The sequence below is a fragment of the Schistocerca americana genome, chromosome 1 (genome assembly GCF_021461395.2).
Source record: "Schistocerca americana isolate TAMUIC-IGC-003095 chromosome 1, iqSchAmer2.1, whole genome shotgun sequence".
Taxonomy (NCBI): domain Eukaryota; kingdom Metazoa; phylum Arthropoda; class Insecta; order Orthoptera; family Acrididae; genus Schistocerca; species Schistocerca americana.
The window spans coordinates 985,472,153-985,499,137 of record NC_060119.1 but is presented as its reverse complement, the minus strand read 5'-3'; the positions used below and the strand labels follow the sequence as shown (position 1 = coordinate 985,499,137).

At 43.2% G+C, this 26,985-nt stretch overlaps 1 protein-coding gene across 1 annotated transcript in view; it reads left to right on the top strand.

The window, feature by feature from the left end:
* Positions 1-26,767, top strand: part of LOC124595787 (transcription factor collier) — a 480,633-nt gene extending 453,866 nt beyond the window's left edge. Inside the window, exons 13-14 of the mRNA XM_047134679.1 lie at positions 11,960-12,262; positions 26,664-26,767. Of these exons, the coding sequence (XP_046990635.1) occupies positions 11,960-12,262; positions 26,664-26,767 (407 nt within the window). The remainder of the gene's footprint in view (positions 1-11,959; positions 12,263-26,663) is intronic.
* The last annotated feature ends 218 nt before the right edge of the window (positions 26,768-26,985 follow it).

Genomic DNA, 26,985 nt, shown 5'->3' with positions numbered 1-26,985 from the left:
CGAGGCAGGATTCGAACCTGCGACCATAGCGGTCACGCGGTTCCAGACTGAAGCGCCTAGGACCGCACGGCCACATCGGCCGGCGTCCGTCAATTGCTGAGGGAGTCTGGTGTTCCGAAAACCTTAGCCATCGAGGGAAAACGTAGTTATACTGCCCAGACAATTCGTACCATTGATGACAAATGCGCTGAATGCTATCGTCATACGGGATTGCTGCATCCTGAGAAATCTGTGACGGTGAAGCACTGTCTAACCGAGGCACACGGAATGATTTATAACAAGAGCGCCCCTGCGAAAAATCTGTAAAAATGAACCAAAGAAAGTGAAATAATAATCATGAATTTATGATACATCCTTTTATATAAATTTCCATATGTCCAGAAATGTATTTTGCCTCGGAAATGTTTGCCACGGCTTGTGCGAGGGGTAGAGATAAGGGAATGTCTGTAGAGCCGCGTAACGCATAACTTTAACTTGACGAACATTTTCAGTTACAGTATGCACGTTAGGCCGTAGTAGCAATTGATAAATTGCAATTCAAGGTGACAATGACAAATATTTTTGTCCTTTCGGAAAGTATATTCGTTTTGAAAAGTCAACTTGTAGGACAGCCAACGAGTAATGGACTAGTGTAGCGGTCGCACTTACTATCTATATATGACAATGCTGTATGCAAATCATCCAGTTAATGAGTACTTTGGAACGAAATTCTCGTGCCCAGATAAATTGTCTGTTTCCCGATTACTCCGATCACATGTGAGAGTCTCATAGAAAGTGGAGGACCACCATCGCTGTGGACGTCTATTGCAACCCGTGCGGTCACGGAACGTCCTCTTGTTACTCAAGTAAGGTACTATCTAAGGAAACAACAAGTGCGTATTTCCTACCATCCGCTCATCCGTACCACGGCCTAGAAACCTTTAATCTGTGACACCTTACTTCAGACTGCTAGAATAACGAGCTTGTAAATTTATTTCCACTGCACCTTGTGGGCTATCCCATGACGGCGGTGTTTATGACGCGTTATTGATTTCATTTCGTATAAATATAAATGAGCGTGTGGCAGCGTTGGCCGGGAGGCCCCCTGCGGGGAAGTTCGGCCGCCAAGTGCAAGTCTTATTTCAGCCGTCGCCACATTGGGCGACTTGCGCGCCGGTAATGAGGATGAAATGATGGTAAGGACAACCCAGCACCCAGTCCCCAAGTCGATAAAATCTCCAACCCGGCCGGGAATCGAACCCGGGCCCGCCTGCAAGAGAGGCGAGCACGTTACCACCGAGCTGAGCAGGCGCATTCATTACATATAATACGGCTTCATCATCATATACTAATATTGGCCTCGTATTACGATTGGTATTTAACAAGTGGCAAAATTCAAGGCGTGCAGCATTGACTCCAGAGTAAAGATGTAGCATACGCGGCGCAGTAGGTGAAGTGGATTCAGGTTTTTTGTGGGAGTTAAAAGTCGCCACATGTTAATTGAATGCCTATATCTAACGATGTAACAATGTTCTGCTGTTCCTAGGCGTTTGTTAAATCCTCACCCACATGGAAATGCAACTGGATAGTGCGTCGATATTATACAGATAAGCAGATCTATTAATAGTGCCGACGACATTCTTCAACAATGTGAAAAGCACTGACATTGCAAAAGGCGTAATCATATTCCATATCTACAAATTTATCATTAGCGACAACGTGTGACATTTTTAACCAGTTACTTGATGTCTAATTCTGACGCAGTCGCAATCTTTAGCACTCATACAGTCGCAGCTAAGCACATTCACCTGCCAGAAAAGGTTTTCTGGTCGACTCCAGTGGCCTTGTTTCGACTTAGATCTTTCAGTGCTCTGTCAAATTTTTCTCGCAATCTCATAACTGCCATCTCATCTTCATCTGTGTCCTCTTCCCTTTCTATAATATTGCCTTCAAATTCATTTCCTCTGAGCGCCCTTCTATATACTCCTTCTGTTTTCGCACGTTGCCTTCTTTGCTTAGTACTGGCTCGCCATCTGAGCTCTTCACATTCGTACAGCTATTTCCCTTTTCTCCAAAGGCCTCTTTAATTTCCCTATAGACGGTATCTATCTTTCCCCTAGTGATATATGCTTGTATTGCCTTGCGTTTGTTCTCTCGCCATTTCTGCTTACCCATTTTTCACTTTCTGTCAATCTCGTTTTTATTTACCACATTATTATATTTTCTTCTTTCATATTTTAAGTTCAATATCTCCTATGATATCCAAAGATTTCTACTAGTCATTGTCTTTTTTACATGTTTGGTCCGTTGCTGGCTTCGATACTTTATCTCTTAAATCCGTTCCTATTCTATTGTATTCCTTTCCCCTGTTTCAGTAAATCATTGCCTAATGCTTCCTCTGGAACTCTCAACAGCTTCCGGTCCTTTTAACTAACCCAGGCCTCATCTCCCTAATTTTCTACCTCTTTGCAATATCTTCAGGTTTAATTAAGGTCAGAGTTCACATCTGTTCCTGAAAAAATCTTACAGTTTGAAATCTGTTTCCAAAATCTCTGTCTTACAGTTATATAATCAGCGTGAAACCTTCCGGTGTCTCCAGGTCTCTTGCAACCTTTTTCATGATTCTTAAACGATGATTAAATTCTCGTATACGCTGCAAAATTCTACTCTGTGCAAAATTCTAGCAGACGGCATCCTCTTTCATTCCTTTTCCTCAGTCTATATCATACTACTATCTTTCCTTCTCTTGCTTTTCCTACTACCGATTTTCAGTCCCACATCACAATTAAATTTACGTTTCCTTTAACTATCTGAATAATTTCTTTTATCTTATCAGACATTCTTTCAGTCTCTTCATCTGAGGAACTAGGTGGCATATAGACTTATACTACTATGGTGGGCGTTGCTTTCGTGTCTATCGTGGCTGCTATAATGGTTCACTATGCTGTTCATAGCAGCTTACCCGAATTCGTAATCGTATTTTCTTTTCCGACATTAGACCTACTTCTGCGTTACACCTACTTCATTATGTAGTTGTAACCCTGCAGTACCCGTGGTCTAGGGGTAGCGCCTTTGATTCATAATCAAAACGTCTTCGGTCCCGGGTTCGATCCCCGCCACTGTCTTAATTTTGATAAATAATCAGCATTGGCGGCCGAAGACTTCCGGCATAAGAGGTCAGCCTCATTCTGCCAACGGCCTTGTCAAAGAGGGCGGAGGAGCGGATAGAGGTTCAGGGCACTCTCTTGTCCTAGGGGTGGGAAATTGCCCCTAAAGGCGGAAGAATCAGCAATGATCAACGACATGAGGATGCAGAAGGCAATGGAAACCACTGCACTAAAGACACGTAACGTGTATCCACAGGACATGTGGCCTGTAATTGAAGAAGTGTCATGATGATCTCTCCATTGGCAAAAGATTCCGGAATAATCCCCCATTCGGATCTTCGAGAGGGGACTGCCAAGGAGGAGGTTACCATGAGAAAAAGATTGAATAATCAACGAAAGGATAACGTTCTACGAGTCGGGGCGTGGAGTGTCAGAAGCTTGAACGTGGTAGGGAAACTAGAAAATCTGAAAAGGGAAATCCAAAGGCTCAATCTAGATATAGTAGGGGTCAGTGAAGTGAAGTGGAAGGAAGACAAGGATTTCTGGTCAGGTGAGTGTCGGGTAATATCAACAGCAGCAGAAAATGGTATAACAGGTGTAGGATTCGTTATGAATAGGAAGATAGGGCAGAGGGTGTGTTACTGTGAACAGTTCAGTGACCGGGTTGTTCTAATCAGAATCGACAGCAGACCAACACCGACAACGATAGTTCAGGTATACATGCCGACAACGCAAGTTGAAGATGAACAGATAGAGAAAGTGTATGAGGATATTGAAAGGGTAATACAGTATGTCATGGGCGACTGGAATGCAGTTGTAAGGGAAGGCACAAATGGTGCAAATAACTCTGAGCACTATGCAACTTAACTTCTGAGGTCATCAGTCGCCTAGAACTTAAAACTAATTAAACCTAATTAACCTAAGGACATCACACACATCCATGCCCGAGGCAGGATTCGAACCTGCGACCGTAGCGGTCGCTCGGCTCCAGACTGTAGCGCCTGGAACCGCACGGCCACTCCGGCCGGCGCATAGGGGAAGGAGTAGAAGAAAAGGTTACAGGAGAATATGGGCTTGGGACAAGGAATGAAAGAGGAGAAAGACTAATTGAGTTCTGTAACGAGTTTCAACTAGTAATAGCGAATACCCTGTTCAAGAATCACAAGAGGAGGAGGTATACTTGGAAAAGGCCGGGAGATACGAGAAGATTTCAGTTACATCATGGTCAGACAGAGATTCCTAAATCAGATACTGGATTGTAAGGCGTACCCAGCAGCAGATATAGACTCAGATCACAATATAGTAGTGTGTGTGTGTGTGTGTGTGTGTGTGTGTGTGTGTGTGTGTGAAATCTTAAGGGACTTAACTGCTAAGGTCATCAGTCCCTAAGCTTACACACTACTTAACCTAAATTATCCTAAGGACAAACACGTACACCCATGCCCGAGGGAGGACTCGAACCTCCGCCGGGACCAGCCGCACAGTCCATGACGGCAGCGCCTTAAACCGCTCGGCTAATCCCGCCCGGCAATATAGTAGTGATGAAGAGTAGGCTGAAGTTCAAGACATTAGGCAGGAAGAATCTATACGCAAAGAAGTGGGATACGGAAGTACTAAGGAATGACAAAATACGTTTGAAGTTCTCTAACGCTGTAGATACAGCAATAAGGAAATGGCTCTGAGCACTATGGGACTTAACATCTGTGGTCATCAGTCCCCTAGAACTTAGAACTACTTAAACCTAACTAACCTAAGGACATCACACACATCCATGCCCGAGGCAGGATTCGAACCTGCGACCGTAGCAGTCGCGCGGTTCCGGACTGAGCGCCTCAACCGCTAGACCACCGCGGCCGGCAGCAATAAGGAATAGCGCAGTAGGCAGTACAGTTGAAGAGGAATGGACAGCTCTAAAAAGGGCCATCACAGAAGTTGGGAAGGTAAACATAGGTACAAAGAAGGTAGCTGCGAAGAAACCATGGGTAACAGAAGAATTACTTCAGTTGATTGATGAAAGGAGGAAGTACAAACATGTTCCGGGAAAATCAGGAATACAGAAATACAAGTCGCTGAGGAATGAAATAAATAGGAAGTGCAGGGAAGCTAAGACGAAATGGCTGCAGGAAAAATGTGAAGACATCGAAAAAGATATGATTGTCGGAAGGACAGACTCAGCATACAGGAAAGTCAAAACAACCTTTGGTGACATTAAAAGCAACGGTGGTAACATTAAGAGTGCAACGGGAATTCCACTGTTAAATGCAGAGGAGAGAGCAGATAGGTGGAAAGAATACATTGAAAGCCTCTATGAGGGTGAAGATTTGTCTGATGTGATAGAAGAAGAAACAGCAGTCGATTTAGAAGAGATAGGGGATCCAGTATTAGAATCGGAATTTAAAAGAGCTTTGGAGGACTTACGGTCAAATAAGGCAGAAGGAATAGATAACATTCCATCAGAATTTCTAAAATCACTGGGGGTAGTAAGTGGCAACAAAACGACTATTCACATTGGTGTGTAGAATATATGAGTCTGGCGACATACCATCTGACTTTCGGAAAAGCATCATCCACACAATTCCGAAGACGGCAAGAGCTGACAAGTGCGAGAATTATCGCACAATCAGCCTAACAGCTCATGCATCGAAGCTGCTTACAAGAATAATATACAGAAGAATGGAAAAGAAAATTGAGAATGCGCTAGGTGACGATCAGTTTGGCTTTAGGAAAAGTAATGGGACGAGAGAGGCAATTGTGACGTTACGGCTAATAATGGAAGCAAGGCTAAAGAAAAATCAAGACACTTTCATAGGATTTGTCGACCTGGAAAAAGCGTTCGACAATATAAAATGGTGCAAGCTGTTCGAGATTCTGAAAAAAGTAGGGGTAAGCTATAGGGAGAGACGGGTCATATACAATATGTACAACAACCAAGAGGGAATAATAAGAGTGGACGATCAAGAACGAAGTGCTCGTATTAAGAAGGGTGTAAGACAAGGCTGTAGCCTTTCGTCCCTACTCTTCAATCTGTACATCGAGGAAGCAATGATGGAAATAAAAGAAAGGTTCAGGAGTGGAATTAAAATATAGGGTGAAAGGATATCAATGATACGATTCGCTGATGACATTGCTATCCTGAGTGAAAGTGAAGGAGAATTAAATGATCTGCTGAACGGAATGAACGGTCTAATGAGTACACAGTATGGTTTGAGAGTAAATCGGAGAAAGACGAAGGTAATGAGAAGTAGTAGAACTGAGAACAGCGAGAGACTTAACATCAGGATTGATGGTCACGAAGTCAATGAAGTTAAGGAATTCTGCTACCTAGGCAGTAAAATAACCAATGACGGACGGAGCAAGGAGGACATCAAAAGCAGACTCGCTATGGCAAAAAAGGCATTTCTGGCCAAGAGAAGTCTACTAATATCAAATACCGGCATTAATTTGAGGAAGAAATTTCTGAGGATGTACGTCTGGAGTACAGCATTGTATGGTAGTGAAACATGGACTGTGGGAAAACCGGAACAGAAGAGAATCGAAGCATTTGAGATGTGGTGCTACAGACGAATGTTGAAAATTAGGTGGACTGATAAGGTAAGGAATGAGGAGGTTCTACGCAGAATCGGAGAGGAAAGGAATATGTGGAAAACACTGATAAGGAGAAGGGACAGGGTGATAGGACATCTGCTAAGACATGAGGGAATGACTTCCATGGTACTAGAGGGAGCTGTAGAGGGCAAAAACTGTAGAGGAAGACAGAGATTGGAATACGTCAAGCAAATAATTGAGGACGTAGGTTGCAAGTGCTAGCACAGGAAAGGAATTCGTGGCGGGCCGCATCAAACCAGTCAGTAGACTGATAAAAAAAAAAACCTGCACTCACCAGACCAGAAATCCTGTTAACCCTGCCACTAATTTCCACTATGCATTTTCCGTTTTAAATTTTCTAATCTACCTGCTCGATTTAACGTCCTAACATTCCATGCTCTGACCCATGCCAGTTTCTGTTCCTAATGATGCCAGTCTCCTGTGCAGTCCCAACTCGGAGGCTCAGAAAGAAAACTATTTTACTTCCAGAATACGCTTTAAGACAAAACAGTCGACGCACCACGAAGGAATTATCCGAATAGCACGAAAATCGGTAGATATGATTTATAAGCGCAGCCGTTCAAATGACTGCAATTTCAGAACAAACGGGATGATTTATTCAAGAGAAAGAGCTTCAGAAACTGAGCAAGTCAATAACGCGTTGGTCCTGCTGAGGGCCATCGTGCAGATTCTGTCCCATTGGCGCGTTAGATCGTCAAAATCCCGAGCTGGTTGGATGCCCTGCCCATGATGCTCCAAACGTTACCAGCTGGGGAGAGATCCGGCAACCTTGCTCTCCAAGATTGGGTATGGAAAGCAAGAAAACAAGAAGCACAATCTCTCGCCATGTGCAGCCAGGCATTGTCTTGCTGAAATGTAGGCGCAGGGTGGCTTGCTTGCCACGAAGGGCAACAAAACGGGACGTAGGATATCGTCGACGTAATGCTGTGCTGCAAGGGTGCCACGGACGACAACTAAAGGGTCCTGTTATGAAAAGAAGCGGCACCCCAGACTGTAACTCCTGGTTTTCTGCCCGTATGAAGGGCGAGAGTTAGTTTGGTATCGCACTGCTCTCCGCGGAGTCTCCAGACACGTCACCGCTAGTCCTCAGGGTGTGGTTCCAATTTTGGCCACCAGGTGCAAATCTGGCACTGTGAATGCAAGAAAGAAGCATAGAAATGTTTCCATGTGTAATGGATTAGGAACGGGACGTGGGCAGAAATGATCAAAGTGAGAAAGGTTTAATATCAATATTATTACTATCCGCCGCTTTCAAAATTTGTTCAATATGAGCTCTGGAGATGTCGACGAGATGCTGCATAGTGCACATTTTCACCTGTTGGCCAAAACTGTAAGGTTTTTCCAGCGTAAATCTGTTCCGCATTAATACATTAGCATACGTACCAATTTTCGCTGCCGTACGATAATTACAGCCCACACTGGACATCAGTGAGTAACTTCACTTTAATTAGAACCACCTGGTATATTATGAATATTAATAGTCCTACGACACTCACTTAGGGCAGGTCCGAAATTTGTTCTGGATTTGGAGACTTCTCTCCTGTGAGTCTAACACTGGTCGATGTGATGTTTCATACTCACATGTCATTTCTCCATTAAGTTGTTGAACCACTTTCGTTCCACTTGTGAAAAAGGTAGTTCTTCGGTGTTTAGTGTTCTGAACATTCGCTGCACTTGTGCTCTTCTCTCAGTTTATCACTTCACATACTGCACTCTGTCCTACGCTGATGCTACTTTTCTCTAGTTTTAAAACACATATAAAGGCAGTTTCAGCAAGACATTTTTCTCTGTGACTTAAGTAGGTATAAAACCTTCTTTCAAGATTCTTAAACCAAGTCTTAGCAATGATTAAATTATGCTCTGTGCAAAATTCTATCAGGCAGCTTCCTCTTTCATTCCTTACCCGATATCCTCATAGTTTTTTGCCTTCTCCTCCTTTTCCTATTACCGAATTCTTGTGGCCATCTCAGTTAAATTTTCGTCTCCCTTTGCTAACTGAAAGAAGGTAAGAAGCCTTACTCTTTCTGTGGAGTAAAGAGTTTATTTAGTTAACTTACAGAGAGTTACAACAAAGAATTATATTTTTTCAATAGAACATTTCTTTTCTATGACGTAGCTAATGTTTTTAAATTAACTGTGTAGAAATCAGTTTAAATCAAATTTCTGTTGATTTCAGTTAAGTAGCTAAGAAACGTTCGAAGTTGTAGGGGTGGATACAGCACGCTGTACGCCATGCGCTGTCTGAAGCCATTTTCGGTTAGGAGATGGAATGTGTGCTTACATTGCCGTATACAAGGCAGAGGGGACAGCACAGACAAGTGAGCTTCGGTCGGCCACGAATAATGGCGTGGAATTAAAATGGTATACGCATCCAACGATTACGATGACTTGTTGCTCACTCTCGATGAATCCGACTAGGTGCGAATGAAGCAACCGTGGCTCATTTCCGAGTCGAACAACTCCACCAGCCATTACGTTCTTACGTGTTGAACAATGACTTTGAGAAATAAGTAGTTTGAGAAGGCGCGGCGGTAACGGACGAAGAGCAGCAAGAAGTGAGTGCATATAAGTGTTTGTTTGAGCTGCAGTACAGCACGATCCGCAAGTCAGTTTACGAGAAGTTGCTGCAGCCACCAATATGAGCTTTACACCTGTGTGGCGAACAGCATACAGCCATGTTTCTCACGTACCTCCTAACACTGCATGGGGATGATTTCCATTGGAAAGATACTTTCTGCGAATGGGCTGTGGGTAATTTCACTCTGGACGCCTAACAAAGTGTTACGTTCTCTTATGAATCCACATTTACAAATTACGTTGCAGTGAACCATCATAATATGCATTACTGGGCCACAGAAAATCCTAGGTCTGAAGCATGAAAGGAGGTGATCTATTAATATGCGGCGTGGAGTCCTTGGAGCTGAAATCATCGATCCACACAACTCCAAACGTAATGGGACAAGTGAGGTATATCGAGTATTTAGCGTCGACAATTTATGTGCCGTATACTGGTGCAGCACGATGGTCAACCAGCCAGTTATGCGCCTGAAGTTGTACAAGAACTGAATAATAGATTTCCTAGAACATGGTTAGGACGCCATGGTCGCCAGAAGTTACACGCACGGTCGCCAGATCGAACATCAGCAGATTTCTTTTTGTGGGCATATTTATGGAATCATGCATCTTCCTCTACAGTTATAGCTTCCATCCCTAAAACTTAAAACATTTTTATCTCAATAACTGAAACAATAAAAACTTGATTAAACTGACTTATACTGTTCTACTTCAAAAATTATAACTCTTTACTGTAATTCTCTAGAAAATCAATAAACCGAATGGTGTCCATAAATTAACTTTAATACATTTAAAACTACACTAGATGTAATAAATGGTTTTGAACATGTGAAAAGATGTTTTGTTTCTTCATTCATACATATTAACGTGTGCACACTTAGTGGCGCAGATAACGTCTAGTAGGAATTCCGTTCCTCTTGACGTATGATTCAACAACTCCACGGTGGCATTTTCAAATGCATGGTGAATGCGTGTCTTGAAGTCCTATAGGCCTCTAACCACGGTTCGGTACACCATATCCTTTACAAAACATCTTAGGAGGAAGCCTAGTTCAAATGGCTCTGAGCACTATGGGACTTAACATCTATGGTCATCAGTCCCCTTGAACATAGAACTACTTAAACCTAACTAACCTAAGGACATCACACACATCCATGCCCGAGGCAGGATTCGAACCTGCGACCGTAGCAGTCGCGCGGCTCCTGACTGAGCGCCTAGAACCGCTAGACCACCGCGGCCGGCAGGAAGCCTAGTGATGTGACGGCAGGGTATCGTGTCTGCCATCGAACTGGACCATCTCGTCAAATCAGCTTATCCGGGAACTTTTCATCCAGAAATTGATGGACATTTAGGGACCAGTGGGATAGTTCCCCATTGTGCTGGAATATGACAACGGGGTGCAAGTGTCCCAATTGCGGCTCAGCAAACTCTTGTAATATGTCATGATAAACAACACCGTTGACGGCAGAATCGATGAAATAGAATCGACCAATGACCCAACTGTGCTTCAGTCCACACCAAACATCGACCCTTGGTCCTTCTCTCTCCATTTCAGGTATAACATGTTGATGCTGTGGATCCCATATTCGAACGTGTTATCTGAGTCTACCACAGTGGCATGCTTCAATAAAATTTTCTCGGTTGAGATGGAGCACTAAAGCAGTCACTTATTTCAACTCCGAAAGCCACCGAAAGCTCAAGTGTTTTATCCCATGTACGAACGTTACTACCATTCAGTTTGCTGGATACGTGAAACCGGAGAAACAAACATTTTCCAAAACTTCATTGTTTGCCTAGCATATCCACACTGCAAACTGTTTGCGCTGAAGTTTGTCTGTAGGCTTTAAAGACTGAAGCAACAGCACCTCGTAAGGATGTAGCTGTAAAGTCTTATCCAAGACATTGTGCACCGTTGCTCCTCTCTTTTCCAGCTCTCTGGCCGCCGTATGCAGAGATTTTATCGGACTCCTGCCAACGTTGGTGTCCTAAAACAGATGGGCACTCCCCCCCCCCCCCCCCCCCCTTCTTGGTGAACACTACCTGTTTCCGTAAATTATGTATGCCAAGCCTGAATAGTTGTTCGAGACGGTGGTTGCCTTCCATTGCCGTGTTCGCAAGTTTCGTTGCACTTGGGTAACGGACGTCGTGTGTATTAACCAGGCCACACGCAGAGCTTTCACCTTTGACGTTTACATTATTCAGGTTTTCAGGTTCAGTTGTGCGTCAGAATTGCTTCACCTGGAAGGTAAAAATTTTGAGTTATCTAATTACATGTTGAAAACCATTTGTTAATATCTAGTACAGTTCTAAAGTTATTAAAACCTTAAATTATAAAGATAATTTATGGATATCCTGTAGGTTCATGACTCTACAGAAAGATTAACGTTTCTTATGTTTATCTATTCAAATCAATATTCCTTTTACTTATTATTTTGAAATTTACAGGGGAAAACAACACCCTGTATATCTAGTGCATATGTACGCTACAGTTCATTCATATCATTGTCATGTGAAACAGTATTGTGCCTACTGGGGCGACATCTACGGTCCTGTCATATGATCAAATAATCGTTGGAGAGTTTGTGTGGCAATGTCGGACGGCCTTGCATTTAATTTGGGAGGGTGTGCAGCTCGGTGGCTTTTTCGCTGAGGTAAGACGACGTCTCTGTTTACCGGTAGGGTTTCTCTTGTAGAGGAGTACGGCCGCGCGCAGAGCAGCAGCGTGTCGCCCCGGGGAGGCGGCTACGGCTCCAGCGCCTCCACGCCGCACTCCTCCAACGGCGGGGGCGGCGGAGGCGGCGGCGGAGGCGGCTCGTACGGAAACTCGTCCGGGGGCGGCGCGGGGGCGGCGGGCAGCGCGGGCGGCGCGGGCAGTGGGGCGGCCGGAGGCGGCGCGGCCGCCATCAACGGCGCCGCCTACGCCGCCTCCGCAGGCGGAGCCGCCCTCTCGTCCATGGGATCGCCCTCATCCGCCAGCCTCTTCAACTCCTCGCCCAGTGAGTAGCCAACCGCCCCCCACCCCTCCGCCACTCACTTCCTGAAACAACGAAATGACTTAAGCTAACATCTTAACTTTGGTTAAATTACGACAGTAATAAGTTTCAGACCCTCCATTTCGCGTAGTTTATCACTCCTATGTGAACTCCTGCTTCATCCAGTAAGATCCCACCTTAATCGATGCTCTGTAATGTTTCGATAGGTAACTATTACTCAGTAGGCCTCTTACGTATTACTAGGCTGCGGCATTACTCGTATTTCTCTTGCTTCTGATATCGAGGAGAGGCAAAAGGCCGCGCGGTTGACTTATTTTCGCGGATTACTTTCGTGCATCTACATCATGTGACGTGTACAGTAACTTTACAATCAGTGCTTCTCAAGTTTTCTTCTTCCGTAGCCGCTAAAAAGAGCGAAATTTTACGTTCAAAAATCACAGTAACACGTAAAACGTTAAAATTTTCGACAAGAGAAACACAGTGTGACGTGATATAGTAGTTATGACAGTGAAATCGCATAAGATAGGTGCAGTGTTCGGGTCCCCGTTTGCCCTCGAGATTTAGGATTTCTTTGTCTCTCTAGAGAGCACAGTCTTAAAATTCGAGAGGTACCTTTGGGAAAGCCACTGCTAGTTTCTTGGCCTTTCCTGGCCCAGTACGTGTTTGTGCCCTTACTCTTAAAACCTCACATCAACAGCACATAAACACCAGTCTCTTTTCGTCCTTTCTCAATCCAAATGAAACTGCTTCTTGAATGTACCTCGAAAAATTTCATACTTTAGTTTCATTTTAAGGACAGTCTTCCGGCTTTGAAATTCGTGTAGAATCTTAATCTTGCACCTGCATCGTTGATAGAGAAGTTTTTAGCACATTCCATGTCTTTCATCTGAGATAAATTCGACTCAAGGGTGCTGGTAACGTATAGGCCTTTATAATGACACCACACACTTTGCAACTATTCCGTGATACCATGCGAGGCTGTAACTTACGTCGCGGCTCAACAGAGGAAATTCAGTGGACAACGATCCTGTATAATCTGACAGAGCACACTCAACTGAAATGTTTAGTCAATAACGTCACTTTGTGCAAAGACGCACTCACTGGAAACTGTATTGAAATTGTTATAATGACTTCCTGGTAGTGGTATACGTCGCGTTTAAAATCTTCGTGTCATTGTGATGCCCGAGTACTTATTCCGTGGTGCAGCAACATGACATGAAATATTCTCCGTACAGAAACCATCACGTGAAAAAAATAGAAAATTGTACGGAAAATATATTAGTACTGCTAGCGTCACAGGAGTTGTGTGACAATGACTTAGGATCAAATTTCTGCAGGGGAGTATGTTTGATTGGTACGTACTGTGTCGTGTGTATATAAAATTTGACAACAAGAGTGCGTCGAACTGACAGCGGTTGGAGCCTAGTTTTCAAGACAGCGCGTCACATTATTCCTCGTGTAGAGAACTGAAACATCAATGTGTGGCGAATAACCGGCGAATATACAGTAATTAATTTATGCCCCGGTTATTGGCCACACATCGTGTTCCCAATTCGATACATGAGCACTAATGTGATGCTCTGTCTTGAAAACTAGGCTCTAACCGCTGTCAGTTGGACGCATTCCTGTTGTGAAATGTTATGTACATACGTCACAAAACCTACCAAGCAAACATCCATACCTTCAGCAATTTGATGATAGGTCACTGCCACAGAACCCCTGTGGAGATAGCAAGTACTAATTATAGATGAAGTTTACCCCCTTCCTATGAATTGTAAATACAGCTTAACCCCTTCCTGTGAATCAGTCTTACATTCCTACTTTATGCAGCCTAAATGGTTTCTTGCAGTTTCGCAGCACCTACTGTGCTTCGGACCTTTTACGTGGGTTGTGACCTCATAGGGGAGACTTGCTACTGGACCCTGACTCACGTATTACATACGTTACAGCTGGCACACTACTGGCGCCAGTTGTTATTAGTAGGCAGCCTTGTAAGCGTCAGGATGGTCCAATGGTCATTGACACTTTAAAATGTCAGGAGGACGAGTCAAGATCAGGAGAAGGGCGTTGGGTACGAAGCACCAGTTCCCCCACACCTATGTAATCAGAAATGGAGCAATATAAACATCATACTTGATTTAGCAATAACTCGTGCAGTAGTGACTGGTGGCGTTTCGATGATGTGCGCTGACGCCGTGCAACAGAGCCTTTGTCAGTATAAGACAAGGCGGTGTGTTGGCCTACGCGGCCTTGCGAGCACGTCGCTACTTCAGGCGTTCCGCCTATGGCAAAGTGAGGAAGCGCCGGAAGGGGAGCCTCCAGCAACAGGTCAGCTTCGGGATGGACGCAGGTGTGGGCTGCGAACCCAGGAACCTTCGGAGGTGTCCACGAGTCGGTTGTGACCCCAGTCGGATGGCACTCGTTCAGGTATCAGCAGCCTCAGGCCTAGGAGCCGCTGATGGACCGACAGATGGCAGAGGTGGCAACAATTTGTAGACGAGGCTTGGTGACGCACATCGGGCCGACATGTAGCGCGAAGTAGTTCACAGTGTTGGCAGCAGACCACAACAGATACTGCTAGGCTGGAGCAGCTAGTATTTACATTCGCTCACCTCGGCTTTACGATCACAAAGCGCCACTTTTGGGCAAGTAGATAGCCCGAGACAGCACAGTGTGAGGTACCCCCGCGCACGTCTGCACAAGGTTATACTCCTGTTAAAACTGCTTTGTGATTGACAGAGTGAAGTAGTGCGGGGCGGTGTTGCCGGCGTGCAGCCAGCCAAGCTTCAGAAGGCGCTGCACGTACTTACAAAACAGATAACGCAGCAAATTCCAGAAAGAATTTTGATTAGGTGGCGTCTTGCCCCTGCCATTCATCTTGCTGAAACATCAGTCACAAAACAATTTAAATCGGAGTATAGTGTCTTGTATTGTGCCATTTCAGCATTATTACGGCTCTCACAGCGGAATTTCCCAGGCAGCAGGCTGCTGTTGTTGCGGTGTAAAATAAAGCTAATAAGAAACAGATCTGGAAAACCCAGAAATACGAGTATTATACTTCAATCTGGCCAAAAAGCTCTCTTGAGTGAAGTGCACTTGTTAAGGCACTAAAAGTGTGGTCTGCGAGGTCAAATCAGCATCACGGGGATAATGTTTCCTTCAGGATGATGCAGCTCTGTGGAGATCGGTGTTTTATGCCTTGTCGACATGTTGTGGCGAAAATGAATTGAATTAAGGAATCAGTTGCAGCGTTTCTGAGTGATTGACGAAATTATACCGATGACCTCCTCACTCAAAAAGTTAGGATGAATGGGATAATTGTTTGAAGCTAAGAGAGAAAGAATGAGGTACCACTACGTCATAACACTGTGAGGATTGGGGCCGAAGCGTCAATAGCCTTGCTTCTCGACCTGAAGCTGAAGAATTTTTGTGGCGTCATGAGAGTATGTGTTTTAGTGAGTAGCCCAAATTCGTGTTTCAGTGATGATAACCGTTCCCCTCTCTCATGCATTCTTTTCTAAAGGAGTTCGTACGAAAAAGATTCAGTCCAAATGAGCGTGGAATTGAAAAACAGCCGAAGAGACCCAGAAGAGGAATTGCCATTTGATTTGATCCACCGCCCGCCAGATTCTACATCGAATGAACGGAAGAACTAGCTCTTTTCTAGCAACGGCCTACCGTGCGTATCTCCAGCAAAAGAGCTTTCCACGTAACTGGTAGAAGACATAGGCCCTTCCAGTCGTTAAGGACAGTCGTACGACAATGACATCAATCTGTAGTAGGATTACGAAACATATTTGTGCTCGAATTTCGGGCTACTCCACTATATGAATCAATGTCGTTCCCGTAAGAACTAATTCAACCGAGCGTGTGAAACTGGGATTGATCTACTTGTCTACTAGATCTATAAGGTTATAGGTTGCAGAGGACAAGGCAGTCTTTCATTTCCTGAAAGCCTTCCATTTAGCCTCGCAACATCGTCTTAAAAGACTGACTATTGGTCTTCAACATAAAGAAATATAAGGTAATCGACGTAAATAGTTGAAATCAGCCGACGTCGTTCATATGACTATCATGATCAGAGACCAGACACTCGAAACAGTAGCAAACGTAAAGTGTCTGGCAGCTTTTCTACAGAAGAATTTAAAATGAAATGATCGTAGGAATCTCCCTGTATGGAAAGCATACAAAAGAACACAGAATGAAATCTAACAAAAGAATTCCAAAGAGGAATAATTCATCCACGAATAAAGAGTTCTACAAACAAATACAAATCGTTCGAGTACTTTTTGCGCATTGTAATTCGGAATGAGAGTCTTACCAAGCTAGATTAACAGAAGAGAAGAATTACTATTCACGTATGTTTTCAATCAACATGTGAACGTCACATAAATATTAACCCAGTGCCTCTGAGAGCCACAAAAAAAAAAAAAAAAAAAAAAAAACCAGAGGATCTCTGTGATCCTTACTCTAAATTACTATAAATACATTAGACTACTAGAAAATGTTACTTAGTCTTATATCTAGCGGAATTCGCACGAGAGTAAAATATTATACAGCGCGAATTACCTAAAACCTGCATCGTAAAGATTGCGGAAATGGAGAGTGCTATTCATGTGCGGTTTTCACATAACTGATTAGTAGTAAGGGTCTCGTATCGTTAGCCAATTAACAGACTGTAATAACACTTAGAAAGTGAATTTTTTGTGCAAACTTACCCTTTTTAAAATGGAACAGTGCCTAATGACATTAACAAATTAAAAGTAGGTTAAATTAAAATGTCAGTGGTGTTCGTTGCAGGATACTAGAACGAGTCGTTTACGTTATATCGTATTTACAAAGCTCCCACACCAACACACTAAAGAATAGCACAAGAGCATACACTAGCTATGTGGATTACGTACGGAAACGAGACAGTTGACTAGCACAGGTTGTGTTCAAAATTACAATCGGCAGCCGCAATACACGCTTCCTGTCTAGAATGGAACGACTGCTGCACGCGTGCTAACATTTCAGCCGAGATGTCCGAGCTGGCTGCAGTAATACTTGTTGCATATCACAGGATGTAGTTGGTATATCCCAGTGGACGGCGTCTGTCAACTTTCCCCACAGAAGAAAGTCTTCAGGCGTCAGATCCGTGGAACAAGGTACGGGTCCTTTGCGTCCAATCCAATTATTTGGGTGAAGACTGTAGTACTCCGTGCACTATGGGCGGACTGCCAACATGTTGATACCACAGGTTCCTTCCACTCAGCAGAGAAACATCTTATAGCATCCGTGGCAGAGGCTCTGTTAGGAGGCTGCGGTACTTCTGCCCATTTAGTGTTTTTGTCTATGAAAAACGGGCCTATGAGCTGATGCCACAAGACACGTTTACACTCCATGGACGCTAACGCTCCACTTGACGAAACCAGCGGGGACTGTCAGCAGAACAATAGCGCACGTTCCGGCGGTTTACCTGGCCATGATTGGTAAATGTGGCTTTGTCACTAAGCAAGAGTATTCAGTCTTAATTACCATGTACAGAAGTTAACACGATTCTCGTAATTGTTTCCATGCAGCTCTTGATGGAGAGCGATGTGATAGGGATGGAACTTACGTCGACGGAGAATGCACAGGACACTTACCTGACTCATGCCACTTCCTCGTGCGATTACTCGGGGGCTAGCGTTCGGATCAACTGCGACAGCAGCAAGAACATTAATTTCCCGCTCTTCTATCGTCAGCTTTTTCCTTCTGTTACGTTGTCTAGGTCCACACAACCACTGGTAACTGGTTAAAGAGGTTGATACATAACTGCCGAGGTGGTTGACGTCTGTTAAGATGCCTTGCCGCATACACCGTACAAGAACGAACTTCATTCTTCCTGCACTCCCCATGCGCCATGAGCATGTCATCTTTTTCTGCGTTCATAAATACCATCGTCTGCTCATGACCTACTGCTTGGACTGTCACACAATAACTGATTAGCACGTCCCAATGCACTCAAGGAACACCTTAGCACATTGTAAGCTAACATAACAGCATCGTTCCCAAAAACTACGCTGGTTGAATGGCACAAACAGTGTGTGTGGAAACTTCTCAAAATACGATATCTCATAACGACTCACACTAGAACCCTGCGACAAACACCACTGACATTCTAATTTACCCTACTTTTGTTTGTTAGTGTAAAAAGGAACTGTTCCAATTAAAATGTATATATTTGTATAAAACATACGCTTTCTAAGTATTATTACAATCTGTTGATTGGATAATGATACGAGCCCCCGAATATCAATGCATTTTGTGAAAAATGCACTTAACTAGGATTTCCGCAATAACTGCGATGCTAGTTCTAGGTGATTCTACCTATATTCGAGGAGCGTTCAATAAGTAATGCAACAAATTTTTTTTTCGACCGATTTCGCTTGAAAAAATACGTGATCGTAGAGTATTTTCGCTTCAGCGGCTAGAGTTTCATGAATTTCTAATAGGTACCGCCACTATAGGTAGCCTTCAAAATTGCGTCTGTAGCGGACGTGCGTTCAGGGCAGAGAGCCGTCATTGAGTTTGTTTTCACGAAAAATCAGACCATCGCAGATATTCATAGCCTCTAACAGAATGTCTACGGAGACCTGGCAGTGAACAAAAGCACGTTGAGTCGTTGGGCGAAGCGTCTGTTATCATCGCAAACTTGTCCGATCTCAGGCGTCCGGCTGGCCGCACGCAGCTGTGCAATGTTGGAACACGAGGGCACTCTCATTCGAGGTGACTGAAGGGTCACAAACAAGCGCATTGCTACTCAGCTGGATGGCTCTGCTGGTAGTGCTGTCGCACTCGTTCACCAGTTGCAATTACAAACTCTGAGTACATTGTGCCACCGTCAGGAAACTGAAGAAACGACTTCATCATTTTCGTCGTCACAAAAATGCAAGCGAACTACTACCTCTCCATGGCAAAGCAAGGACTCGCAAAAGTCTGCTCACAAAACTTCAATGGACTGTTCTTTCTCATCCACCCTACAGCCCGGATCACGCACCTTTCGACCTTCATCTGTTTGGCACAATGAAGAATGTACTCCGCAGGAAGCAGTACATGGACACACAGTAACATATCTTTGTCTGTGACGTGGATGAAGGGTAGGTTATTGATGAAGCAAGACTTTGGCTCTGACGTCGACCAGTAAAGTGGTACCGTGTGAACATACACACCCTCCCAGTAAGGTAGGGTAAGGCCGTCTCATTGAACGGAGATTATTTTGAAAAATGGGGTTTTGTGGTCGTAAGAGTAGGGAGTAATAGTATGTATTGGAATCCAGAATAAAACCAACCTGCTTTCATAAAAACATGTGTTGCATTACTTATTGAACGTCCCTCCTAAATCTGGATTCACACAGGTGGGTGCTGATAATCCCTCTATCCGTGTACAACCCGTGAATGGAGCTGCAAGGGGGAAAAATGATTCTGGTACACATTGCGCGAGCACTCTCCTGCTTACACGCTAATTTGACTTGCGGAAGACAGGTCTAGACGTACACCACTTTTTTCCGTTAACTCTATCACGCATGCATGTGAATTTTCTTTTAAATTAGCTATTTGTAAGTTTTATTTTGGTCTGTATTTCAGAGTTTTGCTAATGTCAGTGATACACAGTGATATAATGATAAGCGTTGTAGTTTGTATTGTAGAGCGAGTGGTCGATGTGTGTGGGTGGCGTGTCGTGAGCGTGCACCTTGGCTGTTCTAGTCTTGCCCGCGCCGGCGCCCGCCGGCTGTCAGTATGAGCAGAAAAGCGCGTTCGCGCCGGTCGTGCGCCCCAGTCCCAGCCCCACCCCCACCTGGCCGCCCCCGCACCTCGCCGTCCAGTGCTAGCCCCGCCGCGAGCCGCTCGCGGTGAGTACCCTGCCTGTCGGCCTGACTGACTGCTATGCGCACGCTACCGCTTCTCCTCTGTCCCTCTCACCTCTCCCGTAGCAGCTACAAGCTTCTCACATCCAGTCGCACGGGATGCTCAGAAACAGTTAAAAAATGCCTGTAAGGCTGTTGCAGGGTAGGTTCTCCTGAGAAATAATTGTTTAAGAAAAAATTTCGATACGTTTCCGAGTTAATAAGCACTGAAGTTAGCCAGTCAGGCTGTTGCAGGCGTCAGTTCAAGTGTCCCACCGGAGACGGTGTCGCCAAACGTGTTCTTCAGACTCATTAAGCTATGTACATGCTAAGGTCTTGTAATAGCCACGTACATTTACAAGCCTGTTGAGTCTACATGACTCACTTCATACGCACTGACGATAGTTATACTGTATCTTAAATCTAGAGCTTCAGTAACGGATTGGATCACGGCTGTTTGCTGACTTCCTTCTTGTTTGAGTTACATCACGGTCGCTGTGTACAGCGGTTGCAGTGGAATGCAACCTGATGAATATCACGTCCGCTGCTCCTTAATACCTTCGTCTTTGTTCGGCTTACTCTTAATCCGCATTCTGTGCTCCTTGCACTGTTCGTTCCTTTCAGCAGGACCTGTAACTCTTTCTCTCTTTCACAGAGGGTAGCAATGTCAACAGCGAAGCTTACCATTGATATCCTTTAACACGAATTTGAGCTCACCTTTGACTGTTCCTTCATTCCTGCTTCGATATACACGCCGAACAGCAGAGCAGGAAGGCTGAGTTCCCTCCTCAGCTTAAGCCCTCTTATATCAGAGCACTTCTTTCTTGGTCTGCCATTCTTGTACATCTCGTATGTTACCCATCTTCCCCTACGGTGTATACTTATTTTTCTGAGTATTTCAAACATTTTACACCACATTACATTCACACGAATGCGTGGTATGTGTTCTTTCGTACATGTCAGCTGCATGGGGACTTTAAGAACAATCAGTGGCGACGAATTAAAATGTGTGATTCGGCTCGATGGGCAATTAACCCACAACCTTCAGTGCGGATGCACAAGTATTTTTGAGCTCGTGCGGGAATCTCAGATTAGCGAGCATGGAGGACATGATAGGCGGCGCTAGATGAAAACTTGGGTCGCCTGGGAGGCGTGCTGAGATAGTCTGCGCAAGTGTGATAATCCCTGTGCCTGGATGGCGCAGTGCTTCATACAGCTGCCAAGTAAGCACGAGATTCCAGGTTCATCGCCGCTGATTCCACACGAAGTCCTGATGCTGCTGACGTCAGTTGGTCCTTCCCTTCCCTTCCTTTCCCTTTCCTTTCCTTTCCTTTCCTTTCCTTTCCTTTCCTTTCTCCCCCTCCACCTTCAGATTACATAACGACGTTACGTTGCTGGATGACGTCTATGTTTCAGTAAATTATATGAAACTGCTAGATTTTTTTTAGACTCTTGTCTTTCTGTATGATGCTTTTACCTTTCTTAAAGTCAAATTGTTACCATTTACTGTGTTCAAGAAGTTTGGGACGATTCGATATTAAAAGTCTAAACGAAAATCTTCCATTTCGAGCGTCAGTAAGCCACTGAACGTTATTTTTTATGTTGTCGTTTAACATGAATTCCACATCTGGTTTCTTAAAGTGAATTATCACAATTCTCACAGGTTTTCGGATTTGAGATAAATTGTCGAATGGCTGGTGAGTTTCGTGTCAGACGTAAGAGAATGTGCAATATCCAATAGAACAATCATTTCAGTTTATCTCTTGTACATAGTCACTGTAGTCTTTGGCTACGTCGTATTATTGGTGAAACAAATATCATACAATTAGAAAGCAAACTGCAACTAAACTAAATATGTTGACATTTAATTTCGGAAACGTGTGTAGTTTAAGTTTGTTATCGTCATGTCATAGTTTAGTTACATCACTTTACTTTCCGATAATTAAACTGAAACAGGATGTGTCGTTACTGAACTGATCAGTAAAGGTCATTTCTTACAGAGTCACAAAGATGTGATAAACCACAAGTGGGAACCTCCTAAAAGCGTGGGCACAATTTGTAACAACGCTGGGATTTCGTAGCGGCTCTTTTCCCTATATCGATTACCTTCTCGTATTGCCCCTAAGATATTAAACTGAAGCAAAAACTTCGTAATAAATCAAAGCATAAAAAATGGTTAATTTGAGAAAATATACATTCTTTCGCATTCAGATTTATGGTGTAATTATTAAGTAATTAATTTGTAAAAAGTACTTTTTAATAAATGACGGCAGAATTGCGTTCTAATCCTGAACGTACTCATTACATTATGTTTTAAAGAGTTTTGTTGCCACTATTATTACTAATCGTTTAAACGAGCCGTTTTCACTGTTATTTATGAAATATCGACAGAAATATCACTAACCAGTACTGTTCAGTATTTGTAGTCACAATCGATGCACTTGCAACTGTTCACACGTATATCCTGTTGGTCGCAACACATGATCGACTTGTTCATAAAATAACTAATCACTTGACACTCATGTTTTGAATTTCATACACTGAGATTCGAAGTACTTTATATTTCACACTAGTAACTTATAGTAAATTACAAGAGTATTTTGCGCTAACAACGTAGAAAAAGCATACTTTCCCCTCCCGTATCATCACTCGCTAATACGAGCAATTCTGGCGGATGACTTTAATTTAAGAATAAAAACTGAAAATTTTCTTCTCGTGTTTAACTATTTCTACAGTGATAGACGCCATGAACTTACTATTTCGTACCCGTACAATTTCTGACACAATCCAGTATTAAGATCTCGCTAAAATTAAATGCTTTTGTAGAGGGAAATTTCTGTTTGAAACAAATTAAAAATTTTATTGGTCAGTAATTTACTTATCCGGGCACAATAATTGCAATTGAAGAAAACGTAGCTTAAAAACGGCCATGCCTGATTATCAGGACTCGAACCCGGTTTTCCTGATTTTCGCTAGCACCCGCCTTACCGTTAGACTATCCATGCACGCCTGTCGACAAGTCGCACTTTCTCGATGTCACTTCAAATTTCCACTTATATCCAGCGGTTTCCTCATAGAGAAAAATGTCAATCCAGGTCCGAGACTTTGCTCTGTACAAATTTTCAGTAGGTACTTCAGAACAATATCAATGCAGCTATTGCAGTAAGCAGATCTTTTCACGTAAATCTTTGATTACAATAATGAATTAAGGATGGATCTGTCTTTTTGCAAGTACATGAATTATTGTTCTGCTTTCACACCCAAACATGTTTTACCACAGTTATGGTATCTTGAGTGGGTTTCTTTCTTTTCTTTTCCTGAAATACATACACACAGATTACGTTTAGCTTAGATTTTGTTAATATTTAAATTATACACGCACATTATATTTTATGTTACATTGTGTGTGTCCTGTGGCTGCCAACCGAAATCAGCCGCAGGTCTAAATTAGTACAGCATATCATCTGTGAGCACGAGAGGTATTAGAAAATCGTCTACATTGCATTTTTGTTTATAATCCAAACTTTGAAATGAATGTTCAGCTAAAACAAGTGGCATACGTGCGTTTTTGGCCATACTGTTGTAGTATTTGGCTATTCCTGAAATACGCCAAGTTTATTTTTATGTGCCAAACGTGTTTTTGTGTAGTTGAGTTGAATAATGGACATCGGTTAAAGTTTTGTGATGCTTAGGCACGGCGAACTGTTTCGTGTAGCTTATTATTCAGATAACACGAAACTTTTACTGATGTAGACTCGTCCAGCTCAACTACACAAAAGCACGTTTGTTGCACAAAAATACACTTGGCACAGCTCAGGACTAGCGAAATACTACAATAGTGCGTCCTGAAACAGGCGCATACCACGAGTTTTAGCTGAACATACATTTCAAACATTGGATTATAAACGAAAATTCAATATAGACGGTTTTCTCACATCTCTCATGTTCACAGATAACATGGTGTACTGTTTAATCCTGTGGCTAATTTCGGTTGGCATCAACATACACACAATCTAAAATAAAAGTAAAGTGCATTTATAGTTTAAATAACAACATAATCTGGTGTATCAATATCGTAAGCTAAACATAAGCTTTACATATGTATTTCAGGAAAATAATAGAAAAAACACACAGCAGACGCCACAACTGTGGTGCAAAACTTTTGGATGTTAAAACAAAACAAAAAAAATTGTGTACTTGTAAAAAGGCGGATACATCCTTAATTCATTATTATTTTTCTGCAAGCATGGAAACTCAAAACTCCAGTATGATAGTCTCTGATACATGTTAAATATATATACAACAAAAAATAAATTTGGAAACATCGTATTTGTATGGGTTAAAAATACTCACGTTACATTTTTATGATCTCACATATTAACTGATTTTTCTGTTGACGAAGCAGGGTACAATAAGCAGCAAACAACTCCACTTCCACATCATGACCATGGGTTTCAGATGGTTATATTACATTTCAGTCCAATTTTAGCATGCATGTTGGCGGGCGAACACTGCATCAGTACTATACAGTATGCCATTTCTGTGTTGCCGAATGTTTGAGAGAAAATCGATAACTGTTATCCTGCAATATTTGCATTTTTGTTGCCGCTGATGGGCTGCAACGTTTCGAGTGCCCGCCTGGGTTGACGACTGCATTTTTGCGAACAGTACTCCAATGACTGACCTCGTCGTCTTCGCGAGACACCTTGGACGGTCATCCAAATGTATGCTTGCTGCCTGGACTGTATTCTCGTTGAAATCCAGGCAACGACTATGCGCTTAAGAAAACCGTTCACAGCTTTTCACGAAGGCGATTGCGTCAGTCGTAATCAGTGCGCAAAAATACAATTGTCAATACGAAATGCCACTGCCCAGTTGTTAGCTATGTAAACTTTTTATGTAACTTTTCTACGTGTAAAATACTGATTATTCCTTTTTTTAACCTTCTACTCGTGTAACGTGTGCTTTAGATATCGTATTCAGCTTCTGAGCAAAACTGACCGTTGGTTGGCGCATCTGAATAGGGTCGTGAAACAAAACTAAAATGTTAATGAAATGCTGAGTTTGAAATAATGAATATTATTCTAATTAAATGCCAAAAGAAGCTAGTCATGTCCTCATGGAAAACTATCTGACACTAGATTCTGATGATGATGGAGAGGGTTGTATGGGCGCACGACGGTAAGGTCTTTAGCGCTCTCGATTCTGAAGTACATTATGAAAGTTACGTAACACGAAGTGCAATATCTGACTTTAAAGATCCACACGAAATAATGTACTGCTCAGCACGGAAGAAAAGAACTATTGAATATTAATTTCACAGTTCCCTGCAAATTAATCTGCATACTTGGTAGAATACATGAAAATTCTGAAGACGTACTGCTTGCCCACAAGAATACAAAATGAGATCACAGTTGAAAGAAAAGTCTCTTGCTCGGCACGCTGTTTTGTGTCTGGTGTAGGTGTACCGATGTTCTCGAAAGCAAACTGAAATCAGAAAAATGATCTATTCTAAATTTTTCTTAGCTTGTCAGAAATAGTCTGTTGCTACGTGTGGCGTAATGTGCAATGCACACACGATAAAATATTTTACACTTTACTAAGAATGATAGAGGAGAGCTATACTTTAAAGAAAAGCGTTCTTGAAAAATCAATCTCTTGTTACTGACAATAAAAGACTGTACAACATAAGAGGACTAACAATTACGAAATTCTCTTATAACAAAAATTACAGACACTTCACCTAATTGCCAGCCGATGTGGCCGAGCGGTTCTAGGCGCTTCAGTCCGGAACCGCGCGACCACTGCGGTCGCAGGTTCGAATCCTGCCTCGGGCATGCATGTGTGTGATGTCCTTAGGTTAGTTAGGTTTAAGTAGTTATAAGTTCTAGGGGACTGGTGACCTCATGTTAAGTTTCATAGTGCTCAGAGCCATTTGAACAATTTTTTTCACCTAATTGCGTAATTTGTGGCATAATGAAAACAAGGAGATCAAATTAACCCAGATTATGAATCTCATTAATTATGTAAGGGATAAAGATTTCCCTCAATTGATAGTTCTGACAGACAAAAATTTCATTGTTGCACCTGCTTGGGTTATCTTTAAATATTCCTTCAAAAATCTTCTTCGTCAATACAACCAATGAGATAGATTTATAAACAAGTGTTAATCTCTATAATAAAGTAGTCCAGAGAATTTCACCCAGATGCACAAATATCACAACTCCAGTTCTGAAACTCAACTGTTCGCTATTATGCCTCTAATAAGAGTTTCCCAGCGCTGCAAAACTGACGCGACCAAGAGCACCACAGATTACAGTAAACACTGTCAAGGGTCTTCTTATCCACTACTCGTGCAGCGCGCTCATGAGTCTTCGTCCTGGTAGAATAAAAGTGAATTATTTACAGTGGCATAAAACATATGAAAACCTTACAGCTCTACCGGCAATTTTGCCCTGTCGGTATGCTTCACGAAACGATTTAGGTTGTAGACTGGATGTGGGAGTGACGGGAGCGTTGCGTGCCCTTTTGTTGCAGGAGTGGGAGGCCTGGCATCTCCGTTCGCCACGATGAACCCGTTCGGGCTGTCCACGTGCAACTCGCAGTCGTACAGCCCGCTGCTCAGCTCGACGGGCAAGTAGCACCCGCACCAGCACGCCGACCACTACGAGGGAGCCGCGGCCGCCTTCTAGCGGCTGCGCACAGTGCCCCGAGGGATACACCCGGGAGTGTGCCCGTGACTGCGCGCGTGTGCCCGTGTCCGCCGTCTCTCGTGTTCGAGTGCGACTCTGTCAAAGCCACGAACGACTCTTCAGCAACGAACGTACTTCATTGTTCCAAGCCATATAGACCTTTTTTA